This window comes from Athalia rosae, chromosome 5, assembly GCF_917208135.1.
Source record: "Athalia rosae chromosome 5, iyAthRosa1.1, whole genome shotgun sequence".
Lineage (NCBI taxonomy): Eukaryota > Metazoa > Arthropoda > Insecta > Hymenoptera > Athaliidae > Athalia > Athalia rosae.
This window is the reverse complement of record NC_064030.1, coordinates 1,325,693-1,350,184: the sequence shown is the minus strand read 5'-3', so window position 1 is coordinate 1,350,184 and position 24,492 is coordinate 1,325,693. Positions and strand designations below refer to the sequence as shown.

At 43.0% G+C, this 24,492-nt stretch overlaps 1 protein-coding gene across 9 annotated transcripts in view; it reads left to right on the top strand.

Moving 5' to 3' along the window:
* The window catches only part of LOC105691274 (tyrosine-protein kinase Btk29A), a 115,156-nt gene that overhangs the window by 26,660 nt on the left and 64,004 nt on the right, over positions 1 to 24,492 (top strand). The window contains exon 1 of one of the 9 annotated variants that reach the window (XM_012409631.3): positions 2,564 to 4,527. The exons of 7 other annotated variants lie outside the window; for them this stretch is intronic. In XM_012409631.3, coding sequence (XP_012265054.2) covers positions 4,401 to 4,527 — 127 coding nt within the window. In that variant the 5' untranslated portion in view covers positions 2,564 to 4,400. Of the gene's footprint in view, positions 1 to 2,563; positions 4,528 to 22,899; positions 23,172 to 24,492 lie in introns of those variants that run through there. One more of the 9 variants, XM_048655857.1, reaches the window with a different exon arrangement.

Below are 24,492 nucleotides of genomic sequence, written 5' to 3'. Positions count from 1 at the left end.
CCTCTTCTTATTCTTATTCCGCTTCGACTCGTTCTTCTTCTTCTTCTCCTTCTCCTTCTTCTAGTTCTTCTTCCGTGAGCCGGGAACGTCGCTTGAATTTTAACGAAACCGGAAGTGAATCCGTCTCGCCGGAGGCTCCCAGAAACGACTCGACTCTGGGTCAAGGACATCTGAAAACGACTTCCCCCCCCGAGTGTCGGAACGATCCTCATCCTCGTCCCCGTCCTAACAACAAAGCGCAAAGAGACGGAGAAGCGTCTACCTACACGGGAGTAGGATCGCCGACGATGATCTCGTCTGCCGGATAGTCGCGGCTCTTCTCCCGTCATCTGCATTCTCTACACGTGTACCTGCAGGCTACGATCTCCACTCGCGTACCGCGCGTTCATGTTACATGTGTCCAGCTACGTACTTCTCTATCCATTCGCCCGGTCCGGAGAGAACTTCCCGTTATACCCACCGTCGCCGTTCACTCCGTTCGTCAGCGAATTGTCGCCGTTCGTCTCGTCAGCTGGGTGCGAATCGCGAATTATATCGTCGGCGATATTCGAATCCAGCTGATTTTTGGACGAGACAAATTCGGTGGCTGGTTAAAATCGAACCGTCGCCTCTGAAAGTCGAGGCCCATTTGTACCGTTGCCTCTATCGGGAGCTGAAAAAATCATCCCGTAGACCGAGGTGGAGAGACCAAGCTCTTGGCACCGGCTTCTTTCCACGCTGGACCATGCGCCTTTCTAGGGTCAATGATCCCGAAACGCCTGGATCCAGTCCCTCCCGTTCCCCGCTCCCTTACCTTCGCCTCGACTGCACCTATGTATAATATACCTACAGATATACCCGCTGCACGATTCTCCTTGCTCCGTCGTCGTTGCAGGTCGTTTGTTCGGCGCAGGGAGATGAAGCCCCCTGAATAAATCAGTCGCCGCGGCGCGACAGGGAGGTAGTTTTTATGTATCTGATCCTTTCTCAAACTTCTGCGCTCTACGGAGCTTCAGGTAGAAATACAAACTACGCTCGAGTCGGAGGCACCGTCGAACGAAGAAACTGAGGGAATTCGTTCGCTTTCGAAATGCTTAGAATCGAGGGAATTAAAAGAGGAGTTACCGAAGCCGCGCGATTCCACGGTGTTACGTAGGTGTTTCCGGTAACCGGTTCGCGGGTATCGCGTCCTTGGCGAGGAACCCTGCCCCTCGAATAAGTTACATCACGTTGTTCGATTCTCACTGCACCTCCGCGCGTAACCATCCACTCGTACATAGAGACGTACGCGGGGACGAGTCGACGCACACCTGTGCACCGAATAACACAGGTAGATACGCGACTCCGATCCACATCGTACGATCGGCGAATCGTTCGGTAATTCGAATGATATGTGTGGAGCGCGGTGCGGAAGCATGAATTTATGTACTACTCCGTGCACGCGCGTGTGTGTGTGTATATCTGTATCCGTGGGTATTATTGAATTCACCGGCGGATTGAAAAACCCTCACAATTAGCGAATCGAAATGCGGCGCGCAATTTCTGTGCCGACGTGGGTGTATCGAATACGTAAAACTGGCGTACGTACGTACGTACGTACGTGTACGCGCGTGGAGGAACGTAGGTGTACCGGGGTATTTAAAAATTCAGTACCGCATGCAAACGAAACACGTTTCGCGCTACAATAATACAATACAAACTGCAGAACTCGATAATTACAATAATGATGCAGCTGTGGGTAGAGGTATTCGCTGCGAAAACTTATTCGCACGAATATTATTTTTCTCTATTCGCTCCACCTTTTATTCGTTAATTATTTTCATCGTCGAAGCGAGGGAGCTGGAGTTCCATCCGGTCCTAATTCCCTTGAAAATTATGGCGATACTGTTCCGAAGACCGCGATATTCGTGTATCTTTCTCAAAGCGAAACGGATAATCGAATCGCTATGCTAAGATATTTTTAGTCGGAACAAATGTTTCCCAACTTCGCCGATCCAGACTTAGGATTTGTTCTCGGTAATCGCATAAACTATAATCCACCTCTACCAAATGTGTGAATTTCGACGTTCTTCGAATCGGGAGTCAGCGGTACGCTAATTTATAACGTTCGCCAGTGCGAATTGCGTACGAAGTTTCCAACGAATTCTTATCAATGTCGCAACACCACGGTCGCTTGCTTCTGCTGTTCTTCGATCAACTTTCGCAATAACGCGCCAAGTGTTAATTCAATCGTACAATTGTACATACGCAAGCACGACGTACGCGCGGGTGGGTTTCGCTCGATTACCGTTCGAAACCCGGCTCTGTATAGAAGTTGGGCGTAATTCGCTAGGCTGTAAATATTTACGATCGCTTATCGAATTACACCGTACAAACGTAGCGTCGGTGTTATTATTGTTTTTGACGCTCGTCCGGATCCGATAATCCGACTAATTGTAAATGTAACGGTGCCGCGGACGTTCTTAATAAAGTAACGCCAGCTGAGAACGTTCATTCCTCGCGCAATAAATTCTACGGGTATATAAAGGCCGAGTGCAAGTGGCTTGTGAGCCGTGAGCCGTAAGGCGCGCGACGTGTATATGGACGGTGCCAAGTCCGTTTCGAGCACGAATAAGAACGGGTCAACTGTGGAATATCGGCCGAGTTTGAGGGGCGAGGCTAAGTGGTGTACGTCGAACACATTCGTAATCCGTACGAACGTCGCGATCGTACTGCACGCGTAACGACGACGACTCGCGTAGGCCGCGTTAGGGCCCCCGTACCTGTACGTTTATACGTGTTGCGAGCACTGCAGCCTACTACCTGGTATACCGAGAAAAGAAGGGGCCACTGATCACCAACGGCTATAGCTCGGCCATACTCTCTAGACTCCAGTCGGTGTATCGCCGCGAAACCAGCTGGACCAGACGTACAAATTTTAATCATTTGACGCGACCGATCGGTGTGATTCGACCGATTGAACGGCGCTTTTTTCTTCAAAAAATCGCCCGATCGCGAGCGGTGCATCGTCCTCCTGTACGACGACAAGTGCGCCGAAAAAAGGAGAGTGACTGTGGAAATTTTTTTTTTCTTCAGTGTCGCGAGTGATCGAAAATCGGGAGATGTAACGTCGAGCTCTGGGCATGTGATGATATTTGGGAGCGGTAATTTTTCGTGGCTGCATAGGATCGTCCGTCTCGGCTGCAGCGGATAATTCTTCGAGGTCCGCCTCGAAGAGAAAACGTTTGTCCTCGATACGAACTCGCGGCAGAGGAGGTGCGTCGGAGTGCGAGTAATTTTTGAACGGTGGTAAAAAAAATCGTGGAAAACTGAGGTTGAAACAGTGGGTGGAAAAAAAGGGCGATATCGGTCTTATTTTTCACGTTTATAAATCTCAGGAATATCAACGGTGTACGAGGAATTTTTATCGCGGCGACGCAGGCCGCGCGCGCTTATGAAATATTCGCGACTACCCGCAGAAACGCTTTCGCTTTGACACGGAGGTTGGGTATTCCGGTAGCCCAGAAGCCTGGATAGACTCTCAGGTAAACCCGCGTTGCTTAAAAACGTGGAAAACCAGTTTTTGAATTCAACCTTTGCAGCGGTACGTCAGGCATGGCAACTCGTCGGGCTTTATTTATTGCCGAAAGTCGTCGTTCCCCGTACGCTTGAAACCTCGTTCCTCGTGTTCGCTTCGCTCCCCGTAGCATCCGACGACACCGCACGGTTTTTCGATCCGGTTCGTCCGATTTCGAGGCTCGGGGAATTCGCCGGAAAATGTAATACCCCGCGGACGAGGCCGAGGCAGCTGTACGATGTGAGACCGGAACCAACGCGGAGGACACAACCCCCTGTCCCGGTGCTTACGACTCTCCCTACCCCCGATCGAAGACCGCTCTTTTGTTGCATGGAAGGTCGTTGAGCCGCCGATACCTCGGAAGAGGCAAAGATATGGACAAACGGACGAACGAACATACGATTAATAATAATTAGAGTCCGACGTCTAAGCGTAAGGCAAACGGGGAATTTACCCATTAATTATATATCGCTGGTTCTTCCGTGCACGGGTCTCTCGTTGCTTCGTTGACCTTCGTACGGTGTATCGCGAGTGATTATCGAGCGTACGCGTGTGCTCGGTTTTAGTGGGTGTCTTGAACCTGAGGTCGAGGACTCACTCTATTTCGGTCCGTTGGTTGCAGAGAAGAGAGAAAAATAAAAAAAAAAAGAAGTCGTTATTCGGAAAAAGAATCTACCGCGAGGCATCGCGTGCCTCTGAAAAAAGAGTCAAGTTCCGCGGCCTGCGAGGCCACTGACTTTGCCGTCCTCTACGCGTACGTTACTTATTACTACGGTGCAGCGAGCAACGGAGTCGGCGTCGTAGCGCCCAGCCATTTGGATTATCGCTAGTTGCCGCCCGCGTAGTTTCACCTAAACTTGTGCGGATGAGCTCTCTGCTCGCCTCCTCGTTGAAGGGGGCCCTCGGAGGACGAGATCGCAGGTCGGACGAACGCGAGATGAAGTTGTTTGGGTGTCGCTGGTCCTTCTGGAACTTCGCCGCTAGTCTAACAGGTAATTAATGGAAGGCATTATGAAGAGAGGTTTTCTCTCCGGAGTCGCTGAACCGTTTGCCACTTTGCATTCGGTAAACGCGGATGAAGAGGAAGCCGATAAAATGAATGAATATATTAATAAGGATTTGCCACTCGAAACCCCGGAGAGGTATCGGCCCGTTTTTAGGGTCGAGTTCCCTGAACGGGCGGTAAACAATTCTGGAAAAAGTTTTAATTTTCGTGGGTGGCTCGTTTCAGTCGCGGTGCGTCCGGTTTATAAGCTTGTCTCGTTACGCTCCGTTCTCCCGGCAGTTTTACGATATCATCGTTGCTTAGTTGGAATTTAATTTTCACCCGGGGGCTTCCCCCATAGCTCGCGCGGCTAGCCGTGTGTTTCGTTCCCATTTTCCTCTTTTTGCCGTTTTATTTTTTATTTTTCTCATTTTTTTCATTTTTTTCATTTTCATTTTCACTTGGCCAAAGCGGCACGTGACACGCTTAATCGCGGAACCGCCGCTAATAAATAGACCGCGTGGAAAAGTCGTGCAGAGCAGTACGTAACTCGACGTAACTGCGTTGGCCACCACCGCCGGAAGGAGGGGGGAAATTAGGAGTGCACCTGCACCACACGACGTCAGTTTTAATGAAACCCTTAAATCTTTTGCTACTTGAATATCCGATTATCCGAAATTCTCGGTGTTTTCAGGGAATTAATTTCTCCCCTTCGCTCGTCCGCGACCTGACCCGCGACCGCCGTGAAACCGCAGGCTGAAAAAAACCATCGCGTATCGGAACATGGTTTTCGCTAATGGCAAGAAAGACAAAGTCGTAAATAGGAATAGCGATAAAGAGTGAAACTTGGGGGATGAAGACTCGTGTGAGCTGGTCCAGGGAACTCTTATCAGAGCCTTGCCCACGGAATGGCTGGTAAACTATTCGAGTTTTCGAAAGCATCCAGTGCAGGATCTGTTGTCCAAATTGAGCTACGATTTTTTCTCTTCGAGATATCCTCAAATTTGTACCAAAAAATGCGAAAAAATGGGGATAACTCGGTAATTTCCGCAGATAGAACAATTTGGCTCTCAGATTCGAATTTCTGAGATCGAAATACATGAGATAAGCATGGGAAACCCGAGAAAAAAAAATGTTCATTTTCGACCCAAAAATCGATAAATTTGCGCAGGTTCAAATCCCTTCGGGGATTTTTGGGCAAATTTTTTTTTTTTTTGCGAATCGATCGTATGACAATGACAATGACATATCTGATGTATTTTGACCTCAGGAATCCGATTCTGAAAGAAAAATTGATCTATCTCTGAAATTGACCGAGTGATCGCCAATTTTCAGCTTTTCGGGATCAAGCATAAAAATCTCATTTTATCGTCTGTTTAATGTAGTTCGTACCCAGGGATTTGAATCTGAGAGAATGAGAATTGATCGTATGGCACTTTTCTTACGTATTTTGACCTCAGAAACACGAATCCGTCGTCCGAATTGAGCTACGATTTTTTCTCTTCGAGATATCCTCAAATTTGTACCAAAAAATGCGAAAAAATGGGGATAACTCGGTAATTTCCGCAGATGGAACAATTTGGCTCTCAGATTCGAATTTCTGAGATCGAAATACATGAGAAAAGCACGGGAAACCCGAGAAAAAAAAATGTTCATTTTCGACCCAAAAATCGATAAATTTGCGCAGGTTCAAATCCCTTCGGGGATTTTTGGGCAATTTTTTTTTTTTTTTTGCGAATCGATCGTATGACAATGACAATGACATATCTGATGTATTTTGACCTCAGGAATCCGATTCTGAAAGAAAAATTGATCTATCTCTGAAATTGACCGAGTGATCGCCAATTTTCAGCTTTTCGGGATCAAGCATAAAAATCTCATTTTATCGTCTATTTCAATGTAGTTCGTACCCAGGGATTTGAATCTGAGAGAATGAGAATTGATCGTATGGCACTTTTCTTACGTATTTTGACCTCAGGAACACGAATCCGTCGTCCGAATTGAGCTACGATTTTTTCTCTTCGAGATATCCTCAAATTTGTATCAAAAAATGCGAAAAAATGGGGATAACTCGGTAATTTCCGCAGATAGAACAATTTGGCTCTCAGATTCGAATTTCTGAGATCGAAATACATGAGAAAAGCACGGGAAACCCGAGAAAAGAAAATGTTCATTTTCGACCCAAAAATCGATAAATTTGCGCAGGTTCAAATCCCTTCGGGGATTTTTGGGCAAATTTTTTTTTTTTTTGCGAATCGATCGTATGACAATGACAATGACATATCTGATGTATTTTGACCTCAGGAATCCGATTCTGAAAGAAAAATTGATCTATCTCTGAAATTGACCGAGTGATCGCCAATTTTCAGCTTTTCGGGATCAAGCATAAAAATCTCATTTTATCGTTTATTTTAATGTAGTTCGTACCCAGGGATTTGAATCTGAGAAAATGAGAATTGATCGTATGGCACTTTTCTTACGTATTTTGACCTCAGGAACACGAATCCGTCGTCCGAATTGAGCTACGATTTTTTCTCTTCGAGATATCCTCAAATTTGTACCAAAAAATGCGAAAAAATGGGGATAACTCGGTAATTTCCGCAGATGGAACAATTTGGCTCTCAGATTCGAATTTCTGAGATCGAAATACATGAGAAAAGCATGGGAAACCCGAGAAAAAAAAATGTTCATTTTCGACCCAAAAATCGATAAATTTGCGCAGGTTCAAATCCCTTCGGGGATTTTTGGGCAAATTTTTTTTTTTTTTCCGAATCGATCGTATGACAATGACAATGACATATCTGATGTATTTTGACCTCAGGAATCCGATTCTGAAAGAAAAATTGATCTATCTCTGAAATTGACCGAGTGATCGCCAATTTTCAGCTTTTCGGGATCAAGCATAAAAATCTCATTTTATCGTCTATTTTAATGTAGTTCGTACCCAGGGATTTGAATCTGAGAGAATGAGAATTGATCGTATGGCACTTTTCTTACGTATTTTGACCTCAGGAACACGAATCCGTCGTCCGAATTGAGCTACGATTTTTTCTCTTCGAGATATCCTCAAATTTGTACCAAAAAATGCGAAAAAATGGGGATAACTCGGTAATTTCCGCAGATGGAACAATTTGGCTCTCAGATTCGAATTTCTGAGATCGAAATACATGAGATAAGCATGGGAAACCCGAGAAAAAAAAATGTTCATTTTCGACCCAAAAATCGATAAATTTGCGCAGGTTCAAATCCCTTCGGGGATTTTTGGGCAAATTTTTTTTTTTTTTCCGAATCGATCGTATGACAATGACAATGACATATCTGATGTATTTTGACCTCAGGAATCCGATTCTGAAAGAAAAATTGATCTATCTCTGAAATTGACCGAGTGATCGCCAATTTTCAGCTTTTCGGGATCAAGCATAAAAATCTCATTTTATCGTCTATTTTAATGTAGTTCGTACCCAGGGATTTGAATCTGAGAGAATGAGAATTGATCGTATGGCACTTTTCTTACGTATTTTGACCTCAGGAACACGAATCCGTCGTCCGAATTGAGCTAAGATTTTTTCTCTTCGAGATATCCTCAAATTTGTACCAAAAAATGCGAAAAAATGGGGATAACTCGGTAATTTCCGCAGATGGAACAATTTGGCTCTCAGATTCGAATTTCTGAGATCGAAATACATGAGAAAAGCATGGGAAACCCGAGAAAAAAAAATGTTCATTTTCGACCCAAAAATCGATAAATTTGCGCAGGTTCAAATCCCTTCGGGGATTTTTGGGCAAATTTTTTTTTTTCTTGCGAATCGATCGCATGACAATTACAATGACATATCTGATGTATTTTGACCTCAGGAATCCGATTCTGAAAGAAAAATTGATCTATCTCTGAAATTGACCGAGTGATCGCCAATTTTCAGCTTTTCGGGATCAAGCATAAAAATCTCATTTTATCGTCTATTTTAATGTAGTTCGTACCCAGGGATTTGAATCTGAGAGAATGAGAATTGATCGTATGGCATTTTTCTTACGTATTTTGACCTCAGGAACACGAATCCGTCGTCCGAATTGAGCTACGATTTTTTCTCTTCGAGATATCCTCAAATTTGTACCAAAAAATGCGAAAAAATGGGGATAACTCGGTAATTTCCGCAGATGGAACAATTTGGCTCTCAGATTCGAATTCCTGAGATCGAAATACATGAGAAAAGCATGGGAAACCCGAGAAAAAAAAATGTTCATTTTCGACCCAAAAATCGATAAATTTGCGCAGGTTCAAATCCCTTCGGGGATTTTTGGGCAAATTTTTTTTTTTCTTGCGAATCGATCGCATGACAATGACAATGACATATCTGATGTATTTTGACCTCAGGAATCCGATTCTGAAAGAAAAATTGATCTATCTCTGAAATTGACCGAGTGATCGCCAATTTTCAGCTTTTCGGGATCAAGCATAAAAATCTCATTTTATCGTCTATTTTAATGTAGTTCGTACCCAGGGATTTGAATCTGAGAGAATGAGAATTGATCGTATGGCACTTTTCTTACGTATTTTGACCTCAGGAACACGAATCCGTCGTCCGAATTGAGCTACGATTTTTTCTCTTCGAGATATCCTCAAATTTGTACCAAAAAATGCGAAAAAATGGGGATAACTCGGTAATTTCCGCAGATGGAACAATTTGGCTCTCAGATTCGAATTCCTGAGATCGAAATACATGAGAAAAGCATGGGAAACCCGAGAAAAAAAAATGTTCATTTTCGACCCAAAAATCGATAAATTTGCGCAGGTTCAAATCCCTTCGGGGATTTTTGGGCAAATTTTTTTTTTTCTTGCGAATCGATCGCATGACAATGACAATGACATATCTGATGTATTTTGACCTCAGGAATCCGATTCTGAAAGAAAAATTGATCTATCTCTGAAATTGACCGAGTGATCGCCAATTTTCAGCTTTTCGGGATCAAGCATAAAAATCTCATTTTATCGTCTATTTTAATGTAGTTCGTACCCAGGGATTTGAATCTGAGAGAATGAGAATTGATCGTATGGCACTTTTCTTACGTATTTTGACCTCAGGAACACGAATCCGTCGTCCGAATTGAGCTACGATTTTTTCTCTTCGAGATATCCTCAAATTTGTACCAAAAAATGCGAAAAAATGGGGATAACTCGGTAATTTCCGCAGATGGAACAATTTGGCTCTCAGATTCGAATTCCTGAGATCGAAATACATGAGAAAAGCATGGGAAACCCGAGAAAAAAAAATGTTCATTTTCGACCCAAAAATCGATAAATTTGCGCAGGTTCAAATCCCCTCGGGGATTTTTGGGCAAATTTTTTTTTTTCTTGCGAATCGATCGCATGACAATGACAATGACATATCTGATGTATTTTGACCTCAGGAATCCGATTCTGAAAGAAAAATTGATCTATCTCTGAAATTGACCGAGTGATCGCCAATTTTCAGCTTTTCGGGATCAAGCATAAAAATCTCATTTTATCGTCTATTTTAATGTAGTTCGTACCCAGGGATTTGAATCTGAGAGAATGAGAATTGATCGTATGGCACTTTTCTTACGTATTTTGACCTCAGGAACACGAATCCGTCGTCCGAATTGAGCTACGATTTTTTCTCTTCGAGATATCCTCAAATTTGTACCAAAAAATGCGAAAAAATGGGGATAACTCGGTAATTTCCGCAGATGGAACAATTTGGCTCTCAGATTCGAATTTCTAAGATCGAAATACATGAGGAAAGCATGGGAAACCCGAGAAAAAAAAATGTTCATTTTCGACCCAAAAATCGATAAATTTGCGCAGGTTCAAATCCCTTCGGGGATTTTTGGGCAAATTTTTTTTTTTTTTCCGAATCGATCGTATGACAATGACAATGACATATCTGATGTATTTTGACCTCAGGAATCCGATTCTGAAAGAAAAATTGATCTATCTCTGAAATTGACCGAGTGATCGCCAATTTTCAGCTTTTCGGGATCAAGCATAAAAATCTCATTTTATCGTCTATTTTAATGTAGTTCGTACCCAGGGATTTGAATCTGAGAGAATGAGAATTGATCGTATGGCACTTTTCTTACGTATTTTGACCTCAGGAACACGAATCCGTCGTCCGAATTGAGCTACGATTTTTTCTCTTCGAGATATCCTCAAATTTGTACCAAAAAATGCGAAAAAATGGGGATAACTCGGTAATTTCCGCAGATAGAACAATTTGGCGCTCAGATTCGAATTTCTGAGATCGAAATACATGAGAAAAGCATGGGAAACCCGAGAAAAAAAAATGTTCATTTTCGACCCAAAAATCGATAAATTTGCGCAGGTTCAAATCCCTTCGGGGATTTTTGGGCAAATTTTTTTTTTTCTTGCGAATCGATCGCATGACAATGACAATGACATATCTGATGTATTTTGACCTCAGGAATCCGATTCTGAAAGAAAAATTGATCTATCTCTGAAATTGACCGAGTGATCGCCAATTTTCAGCTTTTCGGGATCAAGCATAAAAATCTCATTTTATCGTCTATTTTAATGTAGTTCGTACCCAGGGATTTGAATCTGAGAGAATGAGAATTGATCGTATGGCACTTTTCTTACGTATTTTGACCTCAGGAACACGAATCCGTCGTCCGAATTGAGCTAAGATTTTTTCTCTTCGAGATATCCTCAAATTTGTACCAAAAAATGCGAAAAAATGGGGATAACTCGGTAATTTCCGCAGATGGAACAATTTGGCTCTCAGATTCGAATTTCTAAGATCGAAATACATGAGGAAAGCATGGGAAACCCGAGAAAAAAAAATGTTCATTTTCGACCCAAAAATCGATAAATTTGCGCAGGTTCAAATCCCTTCGGGGATTTTTGGGCAAATTTTTTTTTTTTTTCCGAATCGATCGTATGACAATGACAATGACATATCTGATGTATTTTGACCTCAGGAATCCGATTCTGAAAGAAAAATTGATCTATCTCTGAAATTGACCGAGTGATCGCCAATTTTCAGCTTTTCGGGATCAAGCATAAAAATCTCATTTTATCGTCTATTTTAATGTAGTTCGTACCCAGGGATTTGAATCTGAGAGAATGAGAATTGATCGTATGGCACTTTTCTTACGTATTTTGACCTCAGGAACACGAATCCGTCGTCCGAATTGAGCTAAGATTTTTTCTCTTCGAGATATCCTCAAATTTGTACCAAAAAATGCGAAAAAATGGGGATAACTCGGTAATTTCCGCAGATGGAACAATTTGGCTCTCAGATTCGAATTCCTGAGATCGAAATACATGAGAAAAGCATGGGAAACCCGAGAAAAAAAAATGTTCATTTTCGACCCAAAAATCGATAAATTTGCGCAGGTTCAAATCCCTTCGGGGATTTTTGGGCAAATTTTTTTTTTTCTTGCGAATCGATCGCATGACAATGACAATGACATATCTGATGTATTTTGACCTCAGGAATCCGATTCTGAAAGAAAAATTGATCTATCTCTGAAATTGACCGAGTGATCGCCAATTTTCAGCTTTTCGGGATCAAGCATAAAAATCTCATTTTATCGTCTATTTTAATGTAGTTCGTACCCAGGGATTTGAATCTGAGAGAATGAGAATTGATCGTATGGCACTTTTCTTACGTATTTTGACCTCAGGAACACGAATCCGTCGTCCGAATTGAGCTACGATTTTTTCTCTTCGAGATATCCTCAAATTTGTACCAAAAAATGCGAAAAAATGGGGATAACTCGGTAATTTCCGCAGATGGAACAATTTGGCTCTCAGATTCGAATTTCTAAGATCGAAATACATGAGGAAAGCATGGGAAACCCGAGAAAAAAAAATGTTCATTTTCGACCCAAAAATCGATAAATTTGCGCAGGTTCAAATCCCTTCGGGGATTTTTGGGCAAATTTTTTTTTTTTTTCCGAATCGATCGTATGACAATGACCATGACATATCTGATGTATTTTGACCTCAGGAATCCGATTCTGAAAGAAAAATTGATCTATCTCTGAAATTGACCGAGTGATCGCCAATTTTCAGCTTTTCGGGATCAAGCATAAAAATCTCATTTTATCGTCTATTTTAATGTAGTTCGTACCCAGGGATTTGAATCTGAGAGAATGAGAATTGATCGTATGGCACTTTTCTTACGTATTTTGACCTCAGGAACACGAATCCGTCGTCCGAATTGAGCTAAGATTTTTTCTCTTCGAGATATCCTCAAATTTGTACCAAAAAATGCGAAAAAATGGGGATAACTCGGTAATTTCCGCAGATGGAACAATTTGGCTCTCAGATTCGAATTCCTGAGATCGAAATACATGAGAAAAGCATGGGAAACCCGAGAAAAAAAAATGTTCATTTTCGACCCAAAAATCGATAAATTTGCGCAGGTTCAAATCCCTTCGGGGATTTTTGGGCAAATTTTTTTTTTTCTTGCGAATCGATCGCATGACAATGACAATGACATATCTGATGTATTTTGACCTCAGGAATCCGATTCTGAAAGAAAAATTGATCTATCTCTGAAATTGACCGAGTGATCGCCAATTTTCAGCTTTTCGGGATCAAGCATAAAAATCTCATTTTATCGTCTATTTTAATGTAGTTCGTACCCAGGGATTTGAATCTGAGAGAATGAGAATTGATCGTATGGCACTTTTCTTACGTATTTTGACCTCAGGAACACGAATCCGTCGTCCGAATTGAGCTACGATTTTTTCTCTTCGAGATATCCTCAAATTTGTACCAAAAAATGCGAAAAAATGGGGATAACTCGGTAATTTCCGCAGATGGAACAATTTGGCTCTCAGATTCGAATTTCTAAGATCGAAATACATGAGGAAAGCATGGGAAACCCGAGAAAAAAAAATGTTCATTTTCGACCCAAAAATCGATAAATTTGCGCAGGTTCAAATCCCTTCGGGGATTTTTGGGCAAATTTTTTTTTTTTTTCCGAATCGATCGTATGACAATGACCATGACATATCTGATGTATTTTGACCTCAGGAATCCGATTCTGAAAGAAAAATTGATCTATCTCTGAAATTGACCGAGTGATCGCCAATTTTCAGCTTTTCGGGATCAAGCATAAAAATCTCATTTTATCGTCTATTTTAATGTAGTTCGTACCCAGGGATTTGAATCTGAGAGAATGAGAATTGATCGTATGGCACTTTTCTTACGTATTTTGACCTCAGGAACACGAATCCGTCGTCCGAATTGAGCTACGATTTTTTCTCTTCGAGATATCCTCAAATTTGTACCAAAAAATGCGAAAAAATGGGGATAACTCGGTAATTTCCGCAGATAGAACAATTTGGCGCTCAGATTCGAATTTCTGAGATCGAAATACATGAGAAAAGCATGGGAAACCCGAGAAAAAAAAATGTTCATTTTCGACCCAAAAATCGATAAATTTGCGCAGGTTCAAATCCCTTCGGGGATTTTTGGGCAAATTTTTTTTTTTCTTGCGAATCGATCGCATGACAATGACAATGACATATCTGATGTATTTTGACCTCAGGAATCCGATTCTGAAAGAAAAATTGATCTATCTCTGAAATTGACCGAGTGATCGCCAATTTTCAGCTTTTCGGGATCAAGCATAAAAATCTCATTTTATCGTCTATTTTAATGTAGTTCGTACCCAGGGATTTGAATCTGAGAGAATGAGAATTGATCGTATGGCACTTTTCTTACGTATTTTGACCTCAGGAACACGAATCCGTCGTCCGAATTGAGCTAAGATTTTTTCTCTTCGAGATATCCTCAAATTTGTACCAAAAAATGCGAAAAAATGGGGATAACTCGGTAATTTCCGCAGATGGAACAATTTGGCTCTCAGATTCGAATTTCTAAGATCGAAATACATGAGGAAAGCATGGGAAACCCGAGAAAAAAAAATGTTCATTTTCGACCCAAAAATCGATAAATTTGCGCAGGTTCAAATCCCTTCGGGGATTTTTGGGCAAATTTTTTTTTTTTTTCCGAATCGATCGTATGACAATGACAATGACATATCTGATGTATTTTGACCTCAGGAATCCGATTCTGAAAGAAAAATTGATCTATCTCTGAAATTGACCGAGTGATCGCCAATTTTCAGCTTTTCGGGATCAAGCATAAAAATCTCATTTTATCGTCTATTTTAATGTAGTTCGTACCCAGGGATTTGAATCTGAGAGAATGAGAATTGATCGTATGGCACTTTTCTTACGTATTTTGACCTCAGGAACACGAATCCGTCGTCCGAATTGAGCTAAGATTTTTTCTCTTCGAGATATCCTCAAATTTGTACCAAAAAATGCGAAAAAATGGGGATAACTCGGTAATTTCCGCAGATGGAACAATTTGGCTCTCAGATTCGAATTCCTGAGATCGAAATACATGAGAAAAGCATGGGAAACCCGAGAAAAAAAAATGTTCATTTTCGACCCAAAAATCGATAAATTTGCGCAGGTTCAAATCCCTTCGGGGATTTTTGGGCAAATTTTTTTTTTTCTTGCGAATCGATCGCATGACAATGACAATGACATATCTGATGTATTTTGACCTCAGGAATCCGATTCTGAAAGAAAAATTGATCTATCTCTGAAATTGACCGAGTGATCGCCAATTTTCAGCTTTTCGGGATCAAGCATAAAAATCTCATTTTATCGTCTATTTTAATGTAGTTCGTACCCAGGGATTTGAATCTGAGAGAATGAGAATTGATCGTATGGCACTTTTCTTACGTATTTTGACCTCAGGAACACGAATCCGTCGTCCGAATTGAGCTACGATTTTTTCTCTTCGAGATATCCTCAAATTTGTACCAAAAAATGCGAAAAAATGGGGATAACTCGGTAATTTCCGCAGATGGAACAATTTGGCTCTCAGATTCGAATTTCTAAGATCGAAATACATGAGGAAAGCATGGGAAACCCGAGAAAAAAAAATGTTCATTTTCGACCCAAAAATCGATAAATTTGCGCAGGTTCAAATCCCTTCGGGGATTTTTGGGCAAATTTTTTTTTTTTTTCCGAATCGATCGTATGACAATGACCATGACATATCTGATGTATTTTGACCTCAGGAATCCGATTCTGAAAGAAAAATTGATCTATCTCTGAAATTGACCGAGTGATCGCCAATTTTCAGCTTTTCGGGATCAAGCATAAAAATCTCATTTTATCGTCTATTTTAATGTAGTTCGTACCCAGGGATTTGAATCTGAGAGAATGAGAATTGATCGTATGGCACTTTTCTTACGTATTTTGACCTCAGGAACACGAATCCGTCGTCCGAATTGAGCTAAGATTTTTTCTCTTCGAGATATCCTCAAATTTGTACCAAAAAATGCGAAAAAATGGGGATAACTCGGTAATTTCCGCAGATGGAACAATTTGGCTCTCAGATTCGAATTCCTGAGATCGAAATACATGAGAAAAGCATGGGAAACCCGAGAAAAAAAAATGTTCATTTTCGACCCAAAAATCGATAAATTTGCGCAGGTTCAAATCCCTTCGGGGATTTTTGGGCAAATTTTTTTTTTTCTTGCGAATCGATCGCATGACAATGACAATGACATATCTGATGTATTTTGACCTCAGGAATCCGATTCTGAAAGAAAAATTGATCTATCTCTGAAATTGACCGAGTGATCGCCAATTTTCAGCTTTTCGGGATCAAGCATAAAAATCTCATTTTATCGTCTATTTTAATGTAGTTCGTACCCAGGGATTTGAATCTGAGAGAATGAGAATTGATCGTATGGCACTTTTCTTACGTATTTTGACCTCAGGAACACGAATCCGTCGTCCGAATTGAGCTACGATTTTTTCTCTTCGAGATATCCTCAAATTTGTACCAAAAAATGCGAAAAAATGGGGATAACTCGGTAATTTCCGCAGATGGAACAATTTGGCTCTCAGATTCGAATTTCTAAGATCGAAATACATGAGGAAAGCATGGGAAACCCGAGAAAAAAAAATGTTCATTTTCGACCCAAAAATCGATAAATTTGCGCAGGTTCAAATCCCTTCGGGGATTTTTGGGCAAATTTTTTTTTTTTTTCCGAATCGATCGTATGACAATGACCATGACATATCTGATGTATTTTGACCTCAGGAATCCGATTCTGAAAGAAAAATTGATCTATCTCTGAAATTGACCGAGTGATCGCCAATTTTCAGCTTTTCGGGATCAAGCATAAAAATCTCATTTTATCGTCTATTTTAATGTAGTTCGTACCCAGGGATTTGAATCTGAGAGAATGAGAATTGATCGTATGGCACTTTTCTTACGTATTTTGACCTCAGGAACACGAATCCGTCGTCCGAATTGAGCTAAGATTTTTTCTCTTCGAGATATCCTCAAATTTGTACCAAAAAATGCGAAAAAATGGGGATAACTCGGTAATTTCCGCAGATGGAACAATTTGGCTCTCAGATTCGAATTTCTGAGATCGAAATACATGAGAAAAGCATGGGAAACCCGAGAAAAAAAAATGTTCATTTTCGACCCAAAAATCGATAAATTTGCGCAGGTTCAAATCCCTTCGGGGATTTTTGGGCAAATTTTTTTTTTTCTTGCGAATCGATCGCATGACAATGACAATGACATATCTGATGTATTTTGACCTCAGGAATCCGATTCTGAAAGAAAAATTGATCTATCTCTGAAATTGACCGAGTGATCGCCAATTTTCAGCTTTTCGGGATCAAGCATAAAAATCTCATTTTATCGTCTATTTTAATGTAGTTCGTACCCAGGGATTTGAATCTGAGAGAATGAGAATTGATCGTATGGCACTTTTCTTACGTATCTTGACCTCAGGAACACGAATCCGTCGTCCGAATTGAGCTACGATTTTTTCTCTTCGAGATATCCTCAAATTTGTACCAAAAAATGCGAAAAAATGGGGATAACTCGGTAATTTCCGCAGATAGAACAATTTGGCGCTCAGATTCGAATTTCTGAGATCAAATTTCACAAGAAAAGCTCCATTAACCCAATTGACAAAATGTTTTTTTTTTGCTTAAAAATCGAAAAAAATCTGTGGTGAAAAATTGAAGTTCTTCGATCAGTTCCAATTATATTTCATTCAATTGGCTGGTTCGTGTTTTTGAGATCAAAAAGTCCAAGAATATATCAAAGTATCGCGAAAAAAGTATGTTTATATCTGGTGTGAAGTCTAGATTTTTCAAATGTAAAGGCGAAGTAAGAATCTACGGAGAAGCGGCTGTTCCGATAATCCGAACTGTGATAATGGATTATGGAAGTTCGTACCACTTTTGGCCACATGATTCAAACCTCGTGACTCGTCGCGGCACGAGCCAACAAAGCGTGACTTTACCGAGTCTGACAATGAGAGCCGGTACCAGACTCGGTACAGAGTATAAATCTGTTCTTCACGCTCTTTGAAGACGGTTTAAAAACTTTTCGTTACAGTACACGTACTTCGCACCATTTTTCATTTCACCCACTGTTAAAAAAGAATGAAAAATTTCAACGATATTTTCAAAGATATCCTCATTTCCATTCGAGAGAGACTCTCGTTTTAATTGTAATCCATTGAATTGCACTCCGAAAGTACGCTGGATTTTTTCATCTCGTGCATAACGATCGCAGTGTAGGTGATGCTCGAAGAAACGCGTCTCGATTCTCCTGCTGGTGTATTCTGCGAGCAGCGATCGGAGGGACGTGAGTAACGCGCATCTAAAATCGTGCAGGTAGCTCCGAAGACCAGAATCTTCGACTCTTGAGAAGGATAATTGCAAGCTATGCAGTCGAGAGTGCAGAACTCGAGCATGTTAGCTGCTCGTGAATATGGGAGTGAACACGTATGTATTCGAGAAACATATATAGATAGCTCGTTATACACAGACAGATAGCGAGCATGCCCGGAGAAGGGAGTGCCTCTTGTTTATCAGTGCAGATCACGCCGACCGGCACCGTCGTGGCCTTACGGCTTAAGGCTCCATGGAGCCAGACTTTCTCTCTCTCTCGAGCCTCTCGCGAATTAACAATCGATGGATGCTCCGGAATGGGACATAGGGGAGAGCCATACTATTTATCGCTGAGGTAATCAACATACGTTTTGACACATCGAGCGGACACCGTCGCTCCAGGTTTTTCGCACCTACCGCTGCCCCGTAATCGAACTCGACTGGTTACTCGAACGATAATACCTGTCCATGAATATGTCACGGGTGTACCAGGTGATCGCATTTTTTCACATTTCAATTACCGGCGGGCTTTACGAGCCGTTCACCACCGAATGACGTAAATCGAGAGACACTCGTGTGCATTTTCATTTTCATACCTTTCGAATAACCGTGACAATATATGCCAGCTGAGATGAAATGTCTGTGTATCGCCAATTATTATTGCACCACAGCTGGTTAACTTTAACGGTCCGGATCGATCGACGCTATAGACTCGAGGTGGTAAAAGTGCTGGAAATAAGCGATCGCTTAACGGTACACTCAACGTGTACTCTAACGGAATCCGTGACATTTCACGAAGTGTCGCTCGCGATACTTTTCCCCGTTTTTCCGCAATATCGTTGCTCCCATAAACTAAGCGAGTCCGACCCCGATGGTGCCCTTAGGTACGGGATTTTTGACCATCGACAACGCTTTTTCATTATTATCGGTATAATTGTTTCCCGTTCGCAATTCGTACCGAATTTTGTCGTATATACGCCGCATTGGTCGGTGGGTTGATTTTTGCATACGAATTATCGACGTCGTTAATTGTCACGCCTTGGTTTTTGGCTCGCGAAACCATACGCGTACTGTGCACGGTTCGAAAGAGAACATTTTTTTTTTTCTCCTTTTTTTCTCTTTCAAAAATATCTACGGCGTAAACTTCTCGCGATTAATTATGCCGCGCTAATATGCACGGCATACCATATTTAAATCTCGGTACGCATACTGGGCCGCAACGAGATTTTACGTAGGTATACTTTACAATTGGCCAGCGTAAATTATTCGCGTGTGTGCGCGTCCTACGCACGCTCCCGTTCGAACGATATTTTGCCGATCGTTGAGAATCACTCGGCACACCGTACACCCACATTTCATTATTCCATTAATAATGATATACCCGTCGTAAATTTCTCTTTCGAAATTATGAATGCGGGTTAAAGAACCACGCGCGAAATCATCGGCTCTACGCTTCCGATCGCTCGTTCACCAACCAGATGCCGCCGCCTACCGGCGCTGATTATTTTTTTTAATTAACGTCGGAGATATTCGTCGCGGTGCTATGCGTTGGCTGATGAGCGCGAATTTGACGATTAAAAATCGGGATCGGTTGCAGGGAATATTCGGTTTCATGTATCGACGATATTCGACCTGCACCGAATCCCGAGTGCGTGAACTCGCGCGAGGTCTCGAACCGATCACAATCCAATGACAAATCCAACTCGTGCCAGACTCGTGCGCTTGACAAATTCCACTTTCGACTCATTAGCAAGTGTAATTGCGCTCCGTCGGCTCTCCTATACCTTTGCCTCAATTCCCCTACTTCTATACACAGATCCGCTGCATATCTCGTATATTATATTATTGCTCAAACTCTATTCTACGTGAAAATTTGTCCGGCATTATTAATCGAAGCATCGGTGTTTCGGAAATTCGTTTCTTCTCTGGCGACGCGCTTATCGTCCGTCTTAGATTATACACCTCACACGCTCTTCGGAATCTGGGTCAGGTATAGAGGTTGGCGGGTGGGGATATAGACGCCGCGACATCGTGGCGATCATCGGGCGAGGACCGATCGTCTGGAAACAACGTTGAAGATCAGCACTTTGCTAACGCCTATCTCCGACACTCCATCACCGTCCAATTAAATCAGGCAAGATTACCGCCGTCACCCTCGCGGGCGACCTGGCGTCGTCCCACCGTTGCTTCGCCCCACATTCCGCAGAGCCGATGCATAGCGAGCGAGCGTCGAAGGACGACGTCGGAGGTTCGTCGCGGATACGGAAATATTCGAGATCGTCGATGTGTATTTATCGGGGTTGCGTTCCGCGAGTCGATCGTCGACGGAACGGTCCGCTTTAATTTTAATTCCTTCGACTATTAAATCCACATCCGTGCACGTACCGACGAAGACTTTGAGAACCTTTTCAAATTCGCCAATTACTCGTGCGGACGAGCCCTTGGGTAGTCGTTATACCTTAAATATTATATCGATGAATATTTTCCGTCGTTTCGCTCGAATCGGTTCTTCGACGACGAAGTTTGAACGCTTGCTTTCATTATCCCAGTTTTATTTCATTCGATTTTATTTATCGCAAACGGTGGGAAACGCCGGCGTAGAAATGTTCTAGGCAATGCCGAACCAAAGCCGAACACCGGCAACGATCAAGCTCGAACCACCTTTGTTGGCAAATTGAAACTCGATAATCCCATTGCGAGGCATCGTAAACGCCGAGATTTATCACCCAGGCGACTGGAGAATATCCGCGAAATTGTTGCCTCGCTATCTTACACTCGCGCGACTTACTTTTTTCAAACTTATCTTCATAGCTTTAGCTCGGATAAATCCGACCCGATGATTCCGCGAAAGGAGGAAAAAAATGAAGAAATACAGGAATAATAAGAGGGAAAAGAAATTCGTCCAAGTTTGCCCAGCTAAAAGTTATCCGCGAATCAGACTTTGCACGTCGCGAGTCAAAACGAGACGATGAGAAGATGCCGAACGCGCCTCGCCAAAAGTTTGGCGGTTGGGCGGTAACGGCGTACGCCACGTAGAAAGAGAGGCGCGATTTCATCGGTTGCATAATCATTAAATCGTAGCGAAGCTCCGTTCAAATTTTATCCTCATCTCCGCGCAGCTGATGCGGTCGACTCCCGAAGGCACGTAGAGAATTCATTAGAACGGCGGAGTTCGCGGTGCTGCGGATATCGGGCTGGATCCCTCCGAGGGGGATTGCGAGTGCACTCGCTGTAGCTATATCGTAATCCTTGCCCAAATCTTAGCAGGTACCTAGGTGTGTTACGTCTTCCGCCAATCCACTTCCGCTAGCTCATCCAGTCTCGGCTTCTGTGCGGGAGGCGTGGGTGCGCGCGGGTGTTTGCAGTCGCGTACGTGGAGAGGGGCCGCGTTACGGTTAAACACCGAATTTAGGTACACGTTGCAACCAACGTGTTTCTGCTCAACGACACTCGCAAGCTCCCAAATCTTCTCTATACCTACGGAGACTCCGCACTCCGCCTTATAAGCATTCTCCATTCAGACAACGAGCTTACGCCTCCGCTGAGCTACCTTTTGTGTTCCGGATTCCACCCCCGCACTCTAACTTTGGTCGTTCGTCCGAAGAAAAAGAAAGGAAGAAAAATTGAGTTACATAAAGTAAATAGGTAAAGCTCGCTCAACGTTTCTGACGCTGGATTTTGTATCCGAGCACGAATTATGTTTTTTCAACGGACCCTCCGGATTGATTTCACTCTCGGAGTTCGCGTGCGATGAGACGCGGGCGAGCTTTTTGATGCGATATTTGAACAAGTTAATTTTTTCACGGTCCTTATCAAATACGGTCATTGAAAAGGGAGATTTCCGCGGCTGTTGGCCTCCATCTGGAAGACAACGGGGAGGGGCTTTTTACCTGACTCGGGAATCAGTCATGTGCACGTACCTATACGTGTTTCGTACCGTACAAGCTCGGCAGCAGCACCACCGCCTACCGGTGTACAGCAGACAATTAATTTGAGCAAACGAAGCAAAAGTTATACGGCAGTCTCGGGTTCGGTCGATTGTCGAGAATAAACCCAACCCAACGAAATCCAACCCCTCCACGCGATGCGGCGACTTCCAGTTTTCCCAAGGACAAACGATATCAACCGGCGACAAACTCGTTGATGCAGAAACTGGTATAAATCCAGGTCTCAGCGCGAACGACTACGAGCAGCGACGGGGAGACGAAGAGAAAGGTTGACGCTCCGCAAAATAACGCTTTTCCCTTTTCCTTCGACTTCCCTTCCCCAAAACTCGAGGAGAATCGACTGAAAAATCCATAAACCACCCCCGCGTACGTCGTGAATCACTTAAATCGTCGCGAATTACCAGATACACGATCCTCTCGTTGCTCGTTCCACGGAAAAAACAAAAAAAAAAAAAGTAGAAAGAAAGAAAGAGGAGAAAAACCAAATCGCGGTCTCGATTTCTCGAAGATTTCCACAACGGATTCGCGCGCGTGTCTCGTTGAATTTGTATCACCGGGCCGCTCTCGTCGACAGGTACGCACCTGGACGGTTTCCGTAGCGGATTCGATGAGTCCCATTACATTGCTGAAAACCTTGTGGAGAAACTAACCGTCTACCTTCTCTTTCGCCGAGGTAAGAGCTCGGTAACGGAGCGACTACAGTTGCTCCGCGACAGCTGTTAAGTTCGGATCTTATTCGGCGTTGAAGTTTATCAGCGCCAAGTGAAAACGCTCGAACTCCTACTCGCGTTTACTTCTATCGAAAAAGTGCTCGTCGTCGGGTGCAACGAGCAGAAGTTTTCATTCGCGTAAAGGTGCGGCGAGAAGGTATTCCTCGTTGTCAGGATGATGGTTATAACTGCGCTGAAAAATGTCGCCGCAGCTGCAACGAACGCCGTTCATTCCGCGACCGCCGTTCACGGTCAACAAAATTCTGGTAATACTTCGTAGGATCATTTTTCCTTCGATCATTCTCGACCCGATATCGAAATTTCGAACGACTGCACCTTTCCGCTACAATATGCGCGAACGCTAGCGAAAGAGATTGCGAAATTGGACGGAGGCCCACTACTCGACCAACGGGGTCATTGACGCCGACGTTTTGTAACTATACGTGGGTGTTGCTCGCGACTCACCGATTCTCCTCGCGATCGCCGCTCTGCCATTCGGTTCACCTACTTATTCACCAGCTGCAAACTACCTGCGGATAATGACGATCGCGTTGCTCGTCCACGAAGAAAACTCATCGCCGAGGAACTTCGATAACCGCGTTCAGTAATTCGTTGGTTCGTAGTCGGAAGTTCTCTGTCCGTTGTGTTTATACGTTTCGCGAAATGATCCTGTAAAGGACAGGAGGAATCGAGCAACGTGTGGGCGATGGATGCGGCGCAATCGTTACTTTAAAAATTGGCAAACTTTCTCAATTCCTTTTTGTTTATCGGGGCAATGTAAGAGGAGGTAAAAACAACGCTGACCACGACAGAAGGCGAATAGCCGCCGTGAAAAATTACCTCCTCGGAAAAGGACGGTTAGGTAAAGCTGTCAGAAAAATGTTTCGACCGTAAAATGTATCGTCGCGGTCTCCGTGCAATTGCAACGTGAAATCGTCAGAGGGGAGAGCTGTGCGAGTGCACTTGTTTATGGAATGAATAAATAAATGAAAGTTCTCGAGATCGTCATCGGTAAATCCGGATCCCGTTGGAAATTATTCCACGAATAATCCGCAGGGGATTCTCGATTGAATTAAAAGAAAAAAAAAAAAAATAACAAAGAGTCGACCGCGCGGCGGTGGTGGAAGAACGCGCCCAGTTTTTCGTTTTCGTTTGTCTCCGCGTAGCGAGTCGCGGCGGATAAGAGAAAGGGGCGGAATTGGGGCAGCGAGAGATTCGTGGACGTTTAACTTGTCTTTCGCTTTATCTGAAATTAGATCTCGCTCGAGAAGTTCAATGACCCGATCGCCGGAGGCTGCTGACTCGATCCTTACGTTCTCCGGCAGCCTCGTCTCTCGTTCGTACGGGTATACACACAGCTTTTCCGCGGAGATTTCAAGATTGAACATCCCTCCAGATCGCTGATTAAACGTCTCCGTTCCCTCTGTCGCTCCGGAGACATCCCTCCTCATCTCTTCGCTTCCCAGCCTTCGTCACCGAAATTCTTTTCTTCGACCTCCTCGCCCTCCGGCGACCCGCGATTGATCCCCGATCGATATTTATCGCCTCAGTTCCCCTCTCTCCGCTTTTCGTGTAATAAACTCCCTC